The sequence below is a fragment of the Cebus imitator genome, unplaced genomic scaffold (genome assembly GCF_001604975.1).
Source record: "Cebus imitator isolate Cc_AM_T3 unplaced genomic scaffold, Cebus_imitator-1.0 Scaffold75, whole genome shotgun sequence".
Taxonomy (NCBI): Eukaryota; Metazoa; Chordata; class Mammalia; order Primates; family Cebidae; genus Cebus; species Cebus imitator.
In genome coordinates, this window is record NW_016107390.1 from 2,716,663 (window position 1) to 2,734,545 (window position 17,883).

The 17,883-nt window shown below is 40.6% G+C and overlaps 2 protein-coding genes across 8 annotated transcripts in view; one reads left to right on the forward strand and one right to left on the reverse strand.

Annotated features, from left to right (window-relative positions):
• EFCAB2 (EF-hand calcium binding domain 2) overlaps positions 1 to 17,883 on the reverse strand; it is a 143,465-nt gene that overhangs the window by 34,629 nt on the left and 90,953 nt on the right. For 4 of the 7 annotated variants that reach the window (XM_017532090.2, XM_037739822.1, XM_017532089.2 and 1 more), the window contains 4 exons: positions 6,279 to 6,358; positions 4,975 to 5,017; positions 4,760 to 4,826; positions 1,209 to 1,349 (listed from right to left, as the gene is read on the reverse strand). In XM_017532090.2, coding sequence (XP_017387579.1) covers positions 1,234 to 1,349; positions 4,760 to 4,826; positions 4,975 to 5,017; positions 6,279 to 6,358 — 306 coding nt within the window. In that variant the 3' untranslated portion in view covers positions 1,209 to 1,233. Of the gene's footprint in view, positions 1 to 87; positions 271 to 1,208; positions 1,350 to 4,759; positions 4,827 to 4,974; positions 5,018 to 6,278; positions 6,359 to 17,883 lie in introns of those variants that run through there. The other 3 variants (XR_005200895.1, XR_005200896.1, XR_005200894.1) reach the window with 1 other exon arrangement.
• Positions 1,798 to 11,977, forward strand: LOC108306931 (60S ribosomal protein L37-like). The gene is made up of 3 exons (XM_037739825.1): positions 1,798 to 1,801; positions 1,886 to 1,895; positions 11,677 to 11,977. Exon 3 carries the CDS (start codon positions 11,684 to 11,686, stop codon positions 11,975 to 11,977), a length of 294 nt encoding a protein of 97 aa, XP_037595753.1. The 5' UTR covers positions 1,798 to 1,801; positions 1,886 to 1,895; positions 11,677 to 11,683.

Genomic DNA, 17,883 nt, shown 5'->3' on the forward strand with positions numbered 1-17,883 from the left:
CCATCTTTAAATAGAGATCTGTGTGTGTGTGTGTGTGTTGTTATAAAAGAATATATAAGTTATGGAAAACTGCTCATTTTCCTTTACCTTCTCTTCCCCTTTGCTTGTAAGAGGCTTCTCCATGTGACCTCTTTACTCAGAGGAGCACAGGTCACCTTCTTCTGTTCTTTCAGGAGCTGCACTTCCCGACACCGCGGCAGTACTCAGCACTCTCACTCAGTATTCAGGACAACATTCCACGGCAGGTACACTGCACGGGTGACAATCTTTCTAAAGACAAAGAGAGAATTGCCACCACCTTACATTCTCATTTCCACTCAGCCTTCTTTCCTCTAGTTTCAATGACCTCAACTCCTTTAGCTGCTCCATAAATGGTGTCACACTGGATCAGCAAATTTTAATTTTTACACTAAGTTATTATAATCTCAAATGGTATTTGTAATTGGCACTCATAGAAAATCAATTATTAGTATTTATTTTGATAAATCTCCTTCCACACTCAGACTGATGAAGTGTTTGTTATTGTTTAAAAAAGAAGCCATCATAGTGCTACTCATTTTCAATTGGTGGTCATTCTGCCCCCTCTTAGATCTTTATATGCCAAACCTGGGGTCACTACAATCACTTTCATTTTGTCTGCTTAATTAATTTGAAGGTAACCTGAGTTTTATTGTAGAAAATAAACAACGATCCATTCTAATGTTAAAATGTTTTAATTTTTTTTTTTTTTGAGACTGAGTCCCGCTCTGTTGCCCAGGCTGGAGTGCAGTGGCACGATCTCGGCTCACTGCAACCTCTGCCTCCTGGGTTCGAGTGATTCTTCTGCCTCAGCCTCCTGAGTAGCTGGGACTACAGGCACTTGCCATCACGCCTGGCTAATTTTTGTATTTTTTAAGTAGAGACAGGGTTTACCATGTGGGCCAGGCTGGTCTCGAACTCCTGACCTTGTGATCTGCCCGCCTCAGCCTTCCAAAGTGCTGGAATTAACAGGTGTGAGCCACCGTGCCCGGACAGAATTGTTTTTAAATAAATATAACATATCATTCTGTAAGGCTAGACATACTAAATTTGTTTTAAAGTGTTATGATCATCTTTAAAAACAAAGTATCTTAAAATAGTTATGTTACAAGATATTAAATATCACATATAGGAATCATGAGAGAAGATGTGAAATTAACAAGGACAAGCAATTTCTACAATTGTCCTTTTACTTAGAAATTATCTTTAGAACATTTAATTTTCATCTATCACCATCATTGATATATAGTCCTTGTAGTTAATTGAATTTGATTCTGGATCAATTGCAGCAGACAACATTTCTTCCATTTCCTCTTGAGAAAAAGGCTCACCTTGGAGAGACAAAAAGGAAAATGTATCATTTATGATCATCTGATTTTTTTTCTTTCTCTTTCCGCTAGCTAGCTTAATAGCCATGGAGCCCCACAAACCCCCACAAAGTCACTTGCTCCTCTCCCTGCAGCTGCAGAGCCAGCACATCACGACAGTCGGGAGGTTCACAGCAAAGGCTAGCGTATACCCTGGCAGATTTTGGACTTCTTCTCGCCTGCAGATGTTGTAGATCAAGCAACCTTAGAACACATCATTTCAGGCAAGGCAGTAGGAAGACAAAGACACCATGAACAACGTTATTTATTTAGATGAAAACTTCTGAAATTACCAAAGGATCAACTTGGAGCCCCAGTATGTGATTAAAGATGGAAGGAAAATAATCTAATGGTTAAAAGCACAAGTCTGGATTCAAATGCTGGCTGCCTCTTACTAGCTCTAAGCTCTTGAGCAAGTCAGTTAACTGCGCCATCCCTTAGTTTACCTGTCTCTAAAATGAGGATGATAATAATTCTACCCATCACACAGTGTTGTCAAGAGAATTCAATGTGTTAGTATTTGAATGGTACTTAGAACAGTACCTGGCACCGAAGCAGCAACAAGTAAGTGTTTTTTAAAAAAATTGTTCTGAGATCTTCCCTGCTGCTAAATACCATATGATGCAATACACATTGCTGGACACTTATGGACTTCTATCTCCTAGGAACTTGATTCCATGTGATTTATTTTGTTTATCATATGACATTCTGGGCAGTAAGAATGTATATTCTCAAACTAGTGTTTGATGCTTGGCGGATATTATGAAGACCGTGTAAGTAACTTTAATCCATATTGTTATATGGCATAACTGTACTTAAAAACAATCTGTAGAATTCTGAGACTCTCAAAGCAACAATTCTTAAGCTACTAGTTTACCAAACTAGTCAACTGCTATTACACTTAGCTGATGGGTCTGTTACATTAAATCATAACGTAGATTTGTATAGTATTTACATCTTATATATTACTTCCAAACATACTGGCTCATATATGTGGAAGATTTGTAACAATACTTGTTGAATGAATCATTGAAATCATATATATTCTTATTTGAAAATACCTGTCCTATGCTTAGCCCACTGAAAGACTCAATAGTTGATCTTTAAGTACCATGAACTCCCTGTAAACATACCATCTTGGCAATTATCACACAGCTCCTCCGGGTAAACCACACGAGCGCACCGTCTCTGTACACTGCAGTCTGTTCTGACTTTGCTGTTTCAGTCAGGAGCATTACCGTAACTCTTGTGCTCAAGGGCAAAGCCTTGATGTTACTTTTGATTCAGCTCTCATCTTTGTCTCCTACGCTCTGTCATCATGACCCATGGATTCTGCCCCAGACACTCCTGTATCAATCCCTTCTTTCCATTCCCATTGCCATTGCCAGGTTAGGCCCTTATTTGGGTGCCTTCAGAATGCTGAAATAATCTTCTAACTGGTCTCCCTGGTCCAACCTCTTTCTCACACATCTAACAAACCGACCAGCACCAGAAAAACCTTCTCATGATCACTCACACACCATGTGACTCATCTGCTCAAAAGCCTATAATACTTCTCCATTGCCCACAGGATGAATTCCAAACTTCTGACCCAGGGACTCCACAATTTAGTCCCAGTCAATCTACTGAAGTTAATTTCTTGCTGTTTGCCAGCATCACCCTCGGGGCCAGCAAGGCTTATTTTCTCTCTGAAATAGCATGTTCATTCCTACCTCTCAATTTGTGTTCAGACTGTTTTACACACCTACAACGTCTCCCTCTACTGTACGTGAGAGAATTATAATGCACAAGAGTCTACCTCTGCCCTCAACAACTTAACCATATACACTCTACCATCTCAAAAAACCTATTTTCTCTTTAAGTCTTCCAGACCAAGCTTTCCAGGCTGGTCTGGCCCTGGTTGATCTTCAGATATTTATTTTTCTATCGTCTTCCATTGTCACTATTTTATGTTACTTTTATTTCCCCAATAAGATTGTAATATCCTTGCAAGAGGGAGTCGATTTCAGTGTCATTATACCTTCCTACACTTACTGAATACGAAACACATAGTAGGCACACGACGGTAGGAACATCGAACTGTTTTGGCCATTTTGACTAAATTCATGTTGCCTAATATGTAACCCAGGATTTACTTTCGTTAAACTAATCCTTAGGATTAAGAAGCTGATGCTTTGAAAGTCATAACATCCCCATCAAAATTAATCCCTCAGATCATTTTGACAATGGCGTAAGAGTTCTTGGGTGGCAGCTATGATGTGGTGTCATTCTTTCTCTCACTCCCTGTATTCCCCCCAATGGTGGATCAAGCTGGAATGGTCAGACCAGTTGTGCACGTAGATGCAGTCTTAGCTTTCCCTGCTCCAGATTACTTGCACTTTTGATTCTGTCTCAAGTGATTAGCAACTCTGAGTCATTCAGGACCCAGTCTGTGAACCAGAGAGCTCTAGCTCTATACGGGAGAAGGCAAGGTGACCAGTATGAGGATGGTTTCAGGAGACGACCTTCAGGGAAAACAAACGTATACATCAGCCTAGCAGAGAGAATTCCCAAGGAAACGTGTTGGCATATATAAGTGTGCAGGTATTATGTGTGTATATGCATGTGTATGAAGGGCCATGTTCAAAGCAAATATATATGGTTCCATTAACATTAAAACAGAAAATGTTTAGTGTTAAAAATGACCTCATTAAATTGAGGCTATATTATCTATAACTTCACCAACAGAAAAGCTTTTTAAAAAGGAATTTTTAAATTCCTTCAGCACTGTGGGAGGCCAAGATGGGTGGATCACCTGACGTCAGGAGTTTGAGACCAGCCTGGCCATCTCTACTAAAAATACAAAAATTAGCTGGGCATGGTGGCCCACACATGTAATCCCAGCTACTCAAGAGGCTGAGGGAGGAGAATCACTTGAACCCAGGAAGCAGAGGTTGCAGTGAGCTGAGACTGCACTCCAGCCTGGGTGACAGAGTGAGACTCTGTCTCCAAAAAAACAAAAAAAGAAGGAAATTTGTATAGACTCCTATTCAGATCTTCAATCCAGGAAGAGGCCTTCATTTACAGTGATTGATAGTGCATGTTTTCCAGATGGCATATCTTTTATTCTGAAAATTCCATTCAGAATGACTGCAATTACAGAAGTAATCATTATACTTTACAAAATCCTATGAGACAACAACACAGCTCTCCTCACCCTGCTCCTCTTAACCCCCACAGAACAGAAACCACCCCCAAACCAAAACAGTAGGAACAGTAGATAACTTTCCACCAGAATGACTGATTCTAAAGTCTCCCCATAACTTTCACATGACTGTTAACAAATTATTAATTCCTCAGGTAGGTCACTGCTGTAAGCACTAAATCATGCTTACCTTCCTCAGTCATATACTTGATCAGTTCGTCCTTAGTAAGAAACCCACGTTTAGCTGTATCTAAAACCTAGGGGAAAAGAAAAAATAGATATTATATTTTTTCATTTGGCAAGTTCTACATGATGAATTTTTCATATAAATAAGCATAAACATGTGTGTATATAAAAATCGGTATTTACACACATGTATATGTATATAAGCTGGAGTTTACATACCTCAAAAGCTCGAAGAAGGACATCTTCTGGAATTGGTCTGTATCTATAATTATGCAATAAGTTGAGTCAGTGCCATGGTATTTACCATAGTCTCTGCATAATAAATCAGCAGTCTCCAACCTTTTTGGCAGTGGTGACTGGTTTCATGGAAGGAAATTTTTCCACAGACTGGGGTGGGGGAATGGTTTGGGGATGAAACGGTTCCACCTCAGATCATCAGGCATTAGATTCTCACAAGGAACACAACCTAGATCCCTCCCACGTGCAGTTCACAATAGGGTTTGTGCTCCAATGAGACTCTGACACCAACACTGCTCTGACAGGAGGCGGAGCTCAGGTGGCAGTGCTCACTCTCTTGCTGGTTACCTCCTGCTGTGCGGTCTACGGCTCCCAACAGGCCAGGGACTGGTACCAGTCCACGGCCTGGTAGTTGGGGACCACTGGAATGATTAAATGACCACATAAAACAAACTAGGGCCAGGCGTGGTGGCTCACACCTGTAATTCCAGCACTTTGGGAGGCTGAGGCAGGCGGATCACCTGAGCTCAGCAGTTCAAGACCAGCCTGGCCAACACAGTGAAACCCCGTCCCTACTAAAAATACAAAGATTAGCCGGGTGTGGTGGTGGGCACCTGTAATGCCAGCTACTTGGGAGGCTGAGGCGGGAGAATGGCTTAGGCAGGAGAATGGCTTGAACCCGGGAGACAGAGGTTGCAGTGAGCTGAGATGGCGTGGCGGCACTCCAGCCTTGGTGACAAGAGCAAAACTCCATCTCAAAAAATATAAACAAAAAAGTAAAAGCTGCTAACACACTGGGATGGTAACGCTTGCCTCACTGAAATCGTGTCGTATTTCTGGATGTGAAAGTGGAAAATACCTCAGCCTCACAGGAAATATTTAGGGCAAAATCACCGACATGTTTGCGGTTATCTATTAGCTTTTTGGAAATCAATTTATGTGGGCACAAGACTTCTATGATGAACCAACTCTGGTAAGCTAATGCTATATTTGTGCCAGAAAAATATGAGGATTCTTATTTATCATTGATAATTCAAAACAGAAGAATGTTGACTTATGATCTTTGTAGCTTCTTTGCCCCCTAATTATGCTTCGCTAAGGTTAACACGAATGTGGTTGATATTTCTAAGCATGTACCGACTGGTAGTTCAGAAGTATCTAGAAAGGTTAGAAGGAGGCCACCTTAGGAGACATTGGTTGAGCATAATATACAAAGTGAAAGAGCCAAGCGTCCTGAATGAATTCTGAGCATTACTTTGCCTTAACAATTGCATTTACTTACTTACCTTCTTTCTAGTAGTATTTCTGTCATCACCGGAAGAAATTTTTCAAATCGAATGTATCCAGTGGGTTCTTCTTCCTCTAGCTAAACATTCAATAAGTAAATAGCCATTTATTCATCCAACAAATATATTTTATTACGATTTATCTTCATCATTCATCTTGAACCTGTACAGTTGATACTCTCATAAGGGAGACATGCATTAATCAAGAAACAGCAACAGGAAGACACTGTGAACTGATGTAAGCACCATGAAGGGAAGGAGCACGGGGCTGTAAGAACACTCAATAAAGAACCCTCGGCGGGCGCGGTGGCTCACACCTGTAACCCCAGCGCTTTGGGAGGCCAAGACAGGAGGATCACTTGAGGTCAGGAGTTCAAGACCAGCCTGACCAACATGGTGAAACCCCCATCTCTACTAAAAATACAAAAATTAGCTGGGCGTAGTGGCGCACACCTGTAGTCCCAGCTACACAGGAGGCTGAGGCAGGAGAATCACTTGAACCTGGGAGATGGGGTTGCAGTGAGCCGAGATCACACCACTGTACTGACGCCTGGGCGACAGAGTGAGACTCCATGTCAAAATAAATAAATAGAGAGCACTTCTTAGACCAGGAGACCAGGGAAGTCATCCATGAGGAAACAACACTCCAGCTGATTTAGAAAGGATGAGTAGAAGGTAATGAGACCAAGACAGCAGGAAAGACTCCCACAAAGAGGAAACTGCATGCACTGAGACTCTGTGCTGACCATTGGAGGCTAGGACGCTGGAGAACAAGGAGCAAGGAGAAGGCTTCGAGATGAGGCTAGGGAGAGACAGAGACCAGACTGCAGGGCCTCCTTGTCCACGACAGAGATAAGGCTGACGGTCTCACAGATGCATGTTTTGAAAGAGCACACTGGTTGAGGGTAAGGCTGCTTTTTCAGTAGTCTAAGCAGGCATGACAAGGGCTTAGATTGGAGTGGTGGCCATGGAGAGAGAAATGGATGGCTTCAAGAAATATTTAAGAAGCAGAATTGATAGGACCTGGTCTTGCATTCATTATGAGTAATGACGGAAGACACAGAGGATTCAAGGATGACTCCCAAGATTCTGACTGACACCACTGGGATAAGGTGGTGCTTTTCCCTGAGACAAGAAACCCTGAATGAGGGACCAGGTTAGAGCACACGCCACCATCTCAAGGACCAACTACATGTTAAATCATCATAATATGTATTAAGTACCTACACGGTAAACAGAACTTTGTCATACCAGCCCTAGATTAGAAGACTATACCTAAGAGAATGTTTGGAACTTAGCACTGTTAAATGAGAACGAAACAGATCCCCACCCGTGGGTTCGGCTTGGATGGAGTGGCTGAACAAAACACCACTGACCTTAACTTTCACGTCAGGCTATCTATATGGAGCTGTAAATTTTCCATTCCCTTTCAAAAATCTTATTAAAAGGCTCATAGATCCCAATTCAGCAGATGAGTTTTGGACAGATTTATTCCTGGAGCAAAAAAGAAAAAAAAAAAAAACCTGTAGGTTGCTGCTAAGTAGAACACATCGTCAGCCAAATGAGTACTGTTTTTTAATATTTATACTAGGCTGACACCTAGCATGGTGGAACCCTCAGACTCCACTGTCAGCAGAAAATTCAATGACAGAATTGTGTGTTTCAGAATTGCTGAGCCCATCGATTCATGAACAATTGTCTTCAGCTGCTTCTGGGTCGAAGGCGAGCATTTTGCAAATGAACATTCCTATGGCTCTGCTGCGCTTGAGTAGCACTCTGCAACTCCCTACCTCGGCAGCCTTGGACAAATAAAATGTCCATCTCACGAGGTTATCTCCGGAGGAGTTTTAAAATTAAAATGTTGAGTTGCTATTCTGACTACTCCAGAAATTTGCTCCAGAAGCGAGAGCAATGGTCTCTTCCCTTTCCTCCCACCGCCACCGAGCCCCTGAACAGGCAACCTCAACCTTTAAAAGACCAGAACGCTCTTCATCTTATATGCACCCTCATCAAGCCACAAACTGTATGTTTTTCCAAAGGAAGTCAGCTCTATAATTCTGTCTCCATCATGGAAGAACTCACCAATGACACATAATATATGCCTCATATCGCTTCCCCAGGGTCCAACTTGCACAAACCCTGAGGGACGTAAGCATCCTTCTTGCCTAATAGATCCTTGTGGAGCCAAAATTACACACAAAAAAGTTAAAACAGCCAAGCAGTCAGAACAGCAGATGAGTCACAAGTGTTCTTTGTTGTTGTTGTTTTTTAAGAGGGATAATGAGTAAACAGTCTTTGTGGTTAGAAAATAAGGAGAAAAATGATTGTGACTGTCTTCAACTTGGGCAGAAATTGTAAAATCTTTCTATGACCCAGCACTGTCCTCTAGAGGCCATATCTAATTTGTTCTTGAGTACAAAAACATGTTTAAACAATGGCATTAAAAACAATACAGTTATTTAATAATTATAAGTACCGCATTCATGGAATGTTTAATGTAGACACTATTTTATAACCTAAAAGGATGTTTATATTTGAAAAACTTTACTTTAGAATAGTTTTAAATATAAAGAAAACTTCCAAATATAATACAAAGAGTTCCCACAGACCTCTGCCACCCAGTTTCCTCTGTTTTTTTTCCAGCCTTATTGAGGTATGATGCACAAATAAAAACTGCATATATTTAAGGTGTACAACATGTTTTGATACACATACACCTTGTGAAATGGTTACCACAATCAGGCTAATTAACATATCCATCAACTCACTAGTTACCTTTTTTGCATGTGTGGTGAGAATACTTGAGATATACTCTCAGCCAATTTCAAGTTTAGAATAATTATTGACCATACTCACCACCCTGTCCATCAGATAGTGTTTTTCTTATCACTGAAAGTTTGTACCCTTTGACCAACATTTTCCCATTTCCCCTACCCCTGCCCCTGGTTAACTACACATCTACTCTCTGTTGCCATGAGTTTGACTTTTGAAAATTCTACATATAACAGAGATCATGCAGTATTTGTCTTTCTGTGTCTGGCTTATTTCACTTAGCGAATGTCCTCCAAGTCCATCCACCTTCTCTAAAGCTGAATAATATGCCATTGCATACACACACCTTTGTCTATCCATTCACTTGTCTACAGGCAACGTTGTTTCCACATCTCAGCTACTGTGAATGATACTGCAATGAACATGGCAATACAAGTAGCTCTCAGAGAGTCGGATTTCATTTCTTCCGGGACTCATACCCAGAAGTGGGATTGCTGGATGAAATGGTAATTCTACTTTTAGTTTCTTGGGAAATCTGCATACTATTTTCCATAGCCGCTGTGCCAATTTACCTTCCTACCAACAGGGTATGAGGGTTCCTTTTTCCACACTCCCACTGACACTTTTATCTTTTTGACAGCAGCCATTATAATAGGTGTGAGGTGATATCCCACTGTGGTTTTGGTTTGCATTTCCTTGTTGAACAATGATGCTCATATACCTGTTGGACATTCTTATGTCTTCTTTAAAAAAATGTCAGCTCCTTTTTCTCCATTTTTTAATTAGGTCGTTTTTGTTTTTGCAAATGAGTTGTCTGAGTTCCTTATATATATTGAAATGTTAACCCCTTATCAAATGTATGGTTTGCAAATGTCTTCTCCCATTCCATAGGCTGCCTTTACATTTTGCTGATTGTTTCTTTTGCATGCAGGAACTTTTCAGTTGGATGTAGTCCCACTTGTTCATTTTTTTCTTTTGTTGCCTGTGCTTTTCGTATCATATCCAAAAAATCATTGCCCAGACCAATATCAAAGAGCATTTTCCCTATGTTTTCTCCCAGTCTCTCATTTAAATTGTTAGTCCATTTTGAGTTGATTTTTGTGTATGGTGTGAGATAAGGATCCACTTTCATTCTTCTCCATGTAAGTAACAGTTCTCCTATCACCATTTATTGAAGACACTGTCCTTTCCCCATCGTGCATTCTTGGCACCCTTGTTGAGGATCAGCTGACCATTTATGCATGGCTTCATTTATAGGCTTTCTATTCTGTTCCAACAGTCTAGATGACTGTTTTTATGCCAGTACCACACTGTTTTGATTACTATTGGTTTGTAACATAATTTGTAATTTCATTTGTAATTCCTCTATTATTAACTCTTACATTATAATACACTTGTCATAACTAATGAATCAATATTAATACATTAATAGTCACTAAACTCCAAACTGTATTTAGATTCCGTTAGCTTTTCTAAAACGCATTTTTCAAATATGGCATATTCCAATGTCATAAAAGAAAAACAAGAAGACTAGGGCAGATGTTTAATCATGCTGATACCTTGATCTTAAACTTTCAGCCTTTAGAACTGTGAGACAAAAAGTTTCTACTGTTTAAGCCACTATGTGTGGTGCACTGTTAAAAGTGGCTACAGCAAACACTGTAGCTAACATATATTCTAAATATAAATGGCATATTTTTATCCAAAGACTTTGAATCACCATCAAGCAGAAGCTGTATACCTATCAACTGGAGATTAGCAGATATTCAGAATTCAGAACTGTATTTCACGCCTGTAATCATAGCACTTTGGGAAGCCAAGGTGGGTGGATGACCTGAGGTCAGGAGTTTGAGACCAGCTTGGCCAACATGGCAAAACCTCATTTCTACTAAAAATACAAAAATTAGCTGGGCATGATGGGGTACACCTGTAGTCCCAGCTAATGGGGAGGCTGAGGCAGGAGGATTGCTTGAACCCAGGAGGTGGAGGGTGCAGTGAGCCAAGATTACCCCACTGCATTCCAGCCTGGGCAACAGAACAAGATTCTGCCTCCAAAACAAACAAACACTGTACTTCACAGAGTTGATGCAGAAAAAATGGTGCCATCCAGACCAGCTTTCTCCAGGAGAAAACTCAATTATACTTAAATGAATTCAAGAAAGATTCTGTAAATTACATCAGACATGTTTAAAAAGACTACAAAGTCATTGCTTTTCTTCACTTAGTGCAAAGTTATGTTGGGAAAATCCACTTGACTTCTTTCTGTATCAGAGTCTTTTTTTAAAAATGGATGATCTACAGGACTAGATATGAAAAGTAAATAAATAGATAAATGATTTTAAAAGACATTACCTTATAGAAAAATATCACAATATACTCCCCATGTTAGACCAAGAAGAGTTAAGAATGTTATTAAAATCCACCCTCTAGCTTTAGCATCCCCGTGTCTAATGCAGGGGGAACTGTAACCTCCAGGATGGCTGTGAGGATTCTGTGAGATATGAAGGTGCTTTGTGAGCTGTGAGAGTCTATGATGATGAAGATGTGTACACACTTCCAGTTCTATGACATGCAATGGCACAGTTTCCTAAAACAACCAATCACTGGCCGCTGGTCTCGGCCACAGAAGCGAGATGAAGAAGGGAAAGTCATCATTTGGAAAGCGTTGCAGTAAGACGCACACACTGTGCCACCGCTGTGGCTCTGAGGCCTACCACCTTCAGAAGTGGACCTGTGGCAAGTGTGGCCAACCCGCCAAACGCAAGAGAAAGTACAACTGGAGTGCCGAGGCTGAAAGACGAAACACCACCGGGACTGGTCACATGAGGCACCTCAAGACTGTATACCGCAGACTCAGGCATGCATTCCGTGAAGGAACAACACCTCAGCCCAAGAGGGCAGCTGTTGCGGCAGCCAGTGCATGGTAAGACTTTCAGCGATTAGTCATGAAGTAAATGTTCTAGTTTTAACAACAACAACAACAACAAATAGAATCCATCACTGGTGCTGACATTTCAGGCACATCCTCACTGACCCACCACGTAGACCCACCTGTGTATACAGAAGTTCGGCTCTGCCACCTATCTGTAAAATGCCACATGGAATGTGGCAATTAAATCAGATAATGTATGGAACTGCTAGGCACATTTCATTCTTCCTCCCTCACCCCTTGGTGCCTCGCCCCACGTGTGGAGGACAGGGTATGCGGGTTAGCAGTCACGCCTCCACCGCTGCTGTTTCCCCACGTGGCCTCTTCGTACTGAAGAAAAGAGCGAGAGTAAAAAATATTCACGGGACTCCACATCCCTCCTCTTCAAAAGACAGAAGAAACTCACAAAACAAATACATCCTGTTACTGCAAACATGAATCAGGCAAAGTAAGTTAAATCTAGTTTGTTTCTTCTAAGAGAAAGGCCAACGAGGAATAGTAATTTAACAGTAACCCAGGTAGCATTTGTGAACGTAAAGGAAAAACCTCTGCCGGAAGACTCCTGGCGTGTAGCCTAATAAAAGCACCATTCGCAGGGAATTCATCTTAATAGTGTGTCAGCAGATGTCCACCGGAAAACCACGGCCTCACACGCCTGGCTTCTCCTCCTCCAGAGAATTAAGGTGGAGTAGGGACCTGAAGAAAAGATACAGCCTTCACTGCCACACAAAGGGGACCGGATGAGGCTCACACGGTGCCTCCCGGCACTCTGCGGTCCCTGCTTCCTCTCCCCCACGTGGAGCCAGCTCAACAAATACTGTGGGACTTTCAAATAATACCAACATTTATCTCAGTCTCAAAGCATGTGGCAAATACTGTGCTTCTCACTCTACTTTGGATAAGTTAATTTTCTCAATCCGTTTTGGATTTGAGGAAATAGAGTCACAGAGAGGTCAAGTGCCTATTTGAGGGTGTCAGAGTCAGTCAGGTGTTTTGATGGGATCATGGCCTGGAGTTCTTCCATTTCCATAGAGAAATCATCAGGCCATCTCTTTTCTCATAACAGCATTATTTATTTTAATGCTGAACCCACTAAATAGGCACAATAAAACACACCGTGAAAATTCATTTCTCCCCAGTGACATAACAATCAGTCAATAAACTGAACTATTTCATGCTTCACAAAAAAACAAGATAATGTCAGTAGTTAAGATGGTTTATAAAGCACCTACATTTCAACTAGTTCCAGGTCACCAAATGAGATAACGCATTCGAATCTGTTTTAACTATTTGTAGTAAAAAAATATATAAACTACGAGATAGTTCACATTAGGCTCTAAATAGTATATATACAAATTTCGACATAAACTATATTTCAAAACCAAAACGTGAATACAATTTAGAAAATATTTCTCTCCTTTGAATAGAATAAGATCACAAAAATTAATTGGCATTTACTAAAAATGTTGTCTTTACAAATAAAAAACTTGAAAGCCACTTACTTTAGAAAAATTATTTATTCTAGGCTGGGCTCAGTGGCTCACACCTGTAATCCCAGCAATTTGGGATTACAGCAAGCATGCTGTTACAGCAAGGATGGCCTTCCTCCAGCTTCCAGTACCTCGTCCCTCATTTCTGTCCGAAACCTCATCAGAATTGCCTTTACCATCCGTATTTCTACCAACACTCTGTTCTTGTCTATTAGATCACCTCTAAGAAGATGCAGGCGCTCTCTACAGACCTCTTCTCTGAGCCCTCACCAGAATCACCTCTCATGCTCTGTTCACAGCAGTTCAGGCTTCTCTATCATACATCTCAGAGTCCTCCAGCCTCTACCCGTTATCCAGTTCCAAAGCCACGTCTACATTTTTGGGCATTTGTTATAGCAAGTCCCACAAAGACCAATTTCTGCCTTAGTCCAATTGTGCCGCTATGACGAAATACCTTAGACTGGGTAATGTACAAACAGCACACATGTATTGCTCGCAGTTTGAAGGCTGGGAAGTCCCAGATCAGGGTACCAGCAGGCTTGGTGTCTGGTGAAGGACTGGTCTCTGCTTCCAAGATGGTGCCTTGAATGCTGCGGCCTCCAGAGCGGATGAACACTGTGACCTAACATGGCGGAAGGGACGGAAGGGCAAAAAGGGGCCTCCCTAATTCCCTCCAGCCCTTTTATAACATTGCTAATCCCATTCATGAGGGACCTACCCTCGAGACTTAATCATCCCCCAAAGGCTCCATTGGGAGCCTTAATACTATCTCATTGGGATTTAAGTTCCAACATTTGAATTTTGGAGGGACACATACATTCTGACCACAGCATAATAGAAACATGGCAATTAAGTTTTACTGAATAAAAGGGACAAATAAAAGCATTTAGGAAAAAAATTGCCCAAATGTACAAGGGGCTCCAAGCTGTCGGCTATGACCCACGGAAAGGATTACTGTAAATTATTCCAATCTAACTTCTTACTGCCATCAGACTGGTTTGTCTAAAGTACAATCTCATTCAAGAAAAACAAATATGAACTAAAATAAAATGCAAATCTCATCATGTTATTCTCATTCAAAATCCTTCAGTAACCCATCACTGCCTTGGCTTGCTTCACAAGGCCCTCTGAAACTTGAAAACAGCCTATACTTTATTCAAATAATGTTTATCATGCGGTATCCACAATATTAAAAATTGTTAGCAACCTTTACTGATAGATGAATAGATATGTGATATGGGATATTTATTCAATTGAATATTGTTTCTATTTATTAATATGGTTATTGCCATATAATTAAATATTAGGAAGCAATTCAACTCTTACCATAGTAGAATGCTGGCATGGAAAATATTAATGATATTAGTAGACTTGTCACTCTGTATCCATGATGGATTGGTCCCTAGACTCCTCATAGATATGAAAATCTGCAAATGCTTAACTTCCTTATATAAAATGGCACACCATTTGCATATAACCTATATATAACCTTCTGTATACTTCACTGGCTTATTTTTTTTATTTTTTAGAGACAGGGTCTTGCTCTGTTGCCCAGGCTGGAGTACGGTGGTGCCATGGTAGCTCACTGCAGCCTTAAACTCCTGGGCAAAAGGGATCCTCCCACCTCAGCCTCCCAAGTAGCTGGGACTATAGGCACAAACCACCAGGCCCGGCTAATTTTTAAGTTTTTTTGTGTGGAGACAGGGTCTCACAATGTTGCTCAGGCCGGTCTCAAACTCCTCGCCTCAAGCAATCCTCCAGCCTCAGCCTCCCAAGTAGCTGAAACTATGGGGTGCACTGCCATGCCCAGCCCATCTTAACCACTTTTAAGCGTACAGTACAGCAGTGTTAACTACATGTGCATTGTCGTGTAACAGATCTCTAGAACTTTTTCTCTTGAAAAACTGAAACGCTATACTCACTGAACAGCAGCTCCCTTTTCCCTCCCCGCACTCCCTGGCCACTGCCACTGTGCTCTCTGCTTCTAGGAGTTGGACCATTTTGGATACCTCACAAGTGGAAATATACAGTATTTGTGCATTAATATTTATAACTACAGGTGACCCTCAAACATGGATTTGAAATCACAGATCCTCTTATCCATGGATTTTATTCCACCTGTTACCCTGAGACAAGACCAACCCCTCCTCTTCCTCCGCCTCCTCAGCCTACTCACCGTGAAGACAGTGAGGACGAGACCTTTATGATGATTCACTTCCACTTTTGGACAGTAAACATATTTTCTCTTCCTTATGATTTTCTTAATAATATTTTCTTTACTATGTACTATGGCTTACTTTATTGTAAGAATTCAGTAAATAATACATGTAACACACAAAATCTTTGTTAATTGATTGTGTATGTTATTAATAAGGCTTCCAGTCAATCGTAGGCTATTAGTTTAAGTTTTGGGGGAGGCAAAATTATACTTGGATTTTCAACTGCATGGGGGTCAGTGCTTTGAGCCCCCATGTTGTTCAGGATCAACTGTAGTTTATTTTGCTCAGTGTAATATCCTTAGGTCTCACTCACATAACAGCATTTCTTTCTTAAAATGTTGGTTTCTAAAAACTAGAAAACAGAAGGGAAAAATCATTTTGCTGTAACACTGAGTGAAAAAGGTAAAATATTCTGGCTGTGTCTGAGTGATGCATACAAGAGAAAGCATTCCCTTCCTTTTTTTCTTGTGCAATTTAATTAGCATGCATTTTTATAATGAAAACTCTGCAATAACATGGAGATGTAATTTGTGATATAATTAGGTGGAAAAAAGCACGATTCAGAATTTTACCTACTGAATTGTACTATAAGATTATAGTTCTGCCAGGCATGGTGGCTCATATGCTCACATCTGTAATCCCTGTACTTGGGAGGCTGAGGTGAGAAGATCACTTGAGGCCAGGAGTTCAAGACCAGCCTGGGCAACATTTCAAAGCCCTGTCTCTACAAAAGAAAAAAAAATTAGCTGGGAGTGGTGGCATCTACCTGTGGTCTCAGCTATTTGGAAGGCTGAGATGGGAGGATCACTTTAGTCCAGGATTCAAGGCTGCAGTGAGCTATGATCGTGCCATAGTACTCCAGCTGGGTAACAGAATAAGGCCCAGTCTCTAAAAAAAAAAAAAAAAGAAGAAGCTAACAACAAAAAATTACAGTCCAGTTAAAAACCTACACAGAAAAATATGTAAGGAAGTGCACCAAAATATTAACAATGATTATATTAAAGTGATGGTGCTGTTGGAAAGGATTTCCTATTTATTTAAAATTTTCTGTAATCTGGATATTACTTATACAATAAGAAACCTGGAATAAAACCGTACTTACTAGCCTATTACCATGACTGATTGTGCTCTACGTAAAAACACATTTTATTTATGTATTAGAGGAAGAAAACACTTTTGCAGATTTCCCTGAGTCATGTTTTCCTGCTACTGATCATCCTGCTTTAGCATCATTTAATGTTTTTCTACCAATTACAAATAAGCAATACTCTCAGTATATGCTTTTTACAACATATTCTCCTCATTCCCCTAAATTTACCTAACTCTACTCAGAAGGTATGGCTGGACAGTAGCTATTACTAATAGGCAAAGTGCCATCAGCTCTATAACTAAATTCCAGCATCTAACATTAAAAAGATTAGAGCAGATCGATTCCATTCTCCCCTGTCTCCTAGTGCCAGGATGTGTAGGAACAATAGCAGATAAAACATTTCATATCACCAACTATTTCAAAACAAGAAAATAATGACTCCCACCCTTTCTCATTCTCTGAGAAACTTGATACAGTCAAATTACAAATGACATAAAATCCCAGGGCTCTTCTAGAGCCAAAATGATGTAGTTCAGGTACAAGTGGCTAGAAATTCCCACTTCACCAGGATGTAGATTATGTAGATCTTGTTCTAGTAACTCAAAAGCCAATTGTGAAGTTTCAAAGAAAAAAAAAATCCAATGATACTTAACCAATTAAGAATGATGAGAGACGAAGACCTGGGACCTCTGGGACACGTGGAATGCCTGGTGTGGTTTGATACTTTCCATCCACGATGAATGGTGCAGGAAATGATTCAGTAGTGTCATCACATTATTTTAACTGGTTACTAGAGAGTATCGATCACACTTTGAGATCACAGTTGTCTCAACACTATAAATTTGACATTAAACACTGATCACAGGTATTAAAAAAAAAAACCTCTTAACATTTATTTGTGGGTTTCCTCACTTAGCTAAATGCGTAGGGACTGAATACCATCTCAAATATTTTTAAATGCATGTATTGGGCCGGGTGCAGTAGCTCACGCCTGTAATCCCAATATTTGGTGGGAAGACGCAGGCGGAATGCTTGAGCTCAGGAGTTTGACACCAGCCTTGACAACATGGTGAAAACCCATCTCTTTTTTTTTTTTTTTTTTTTT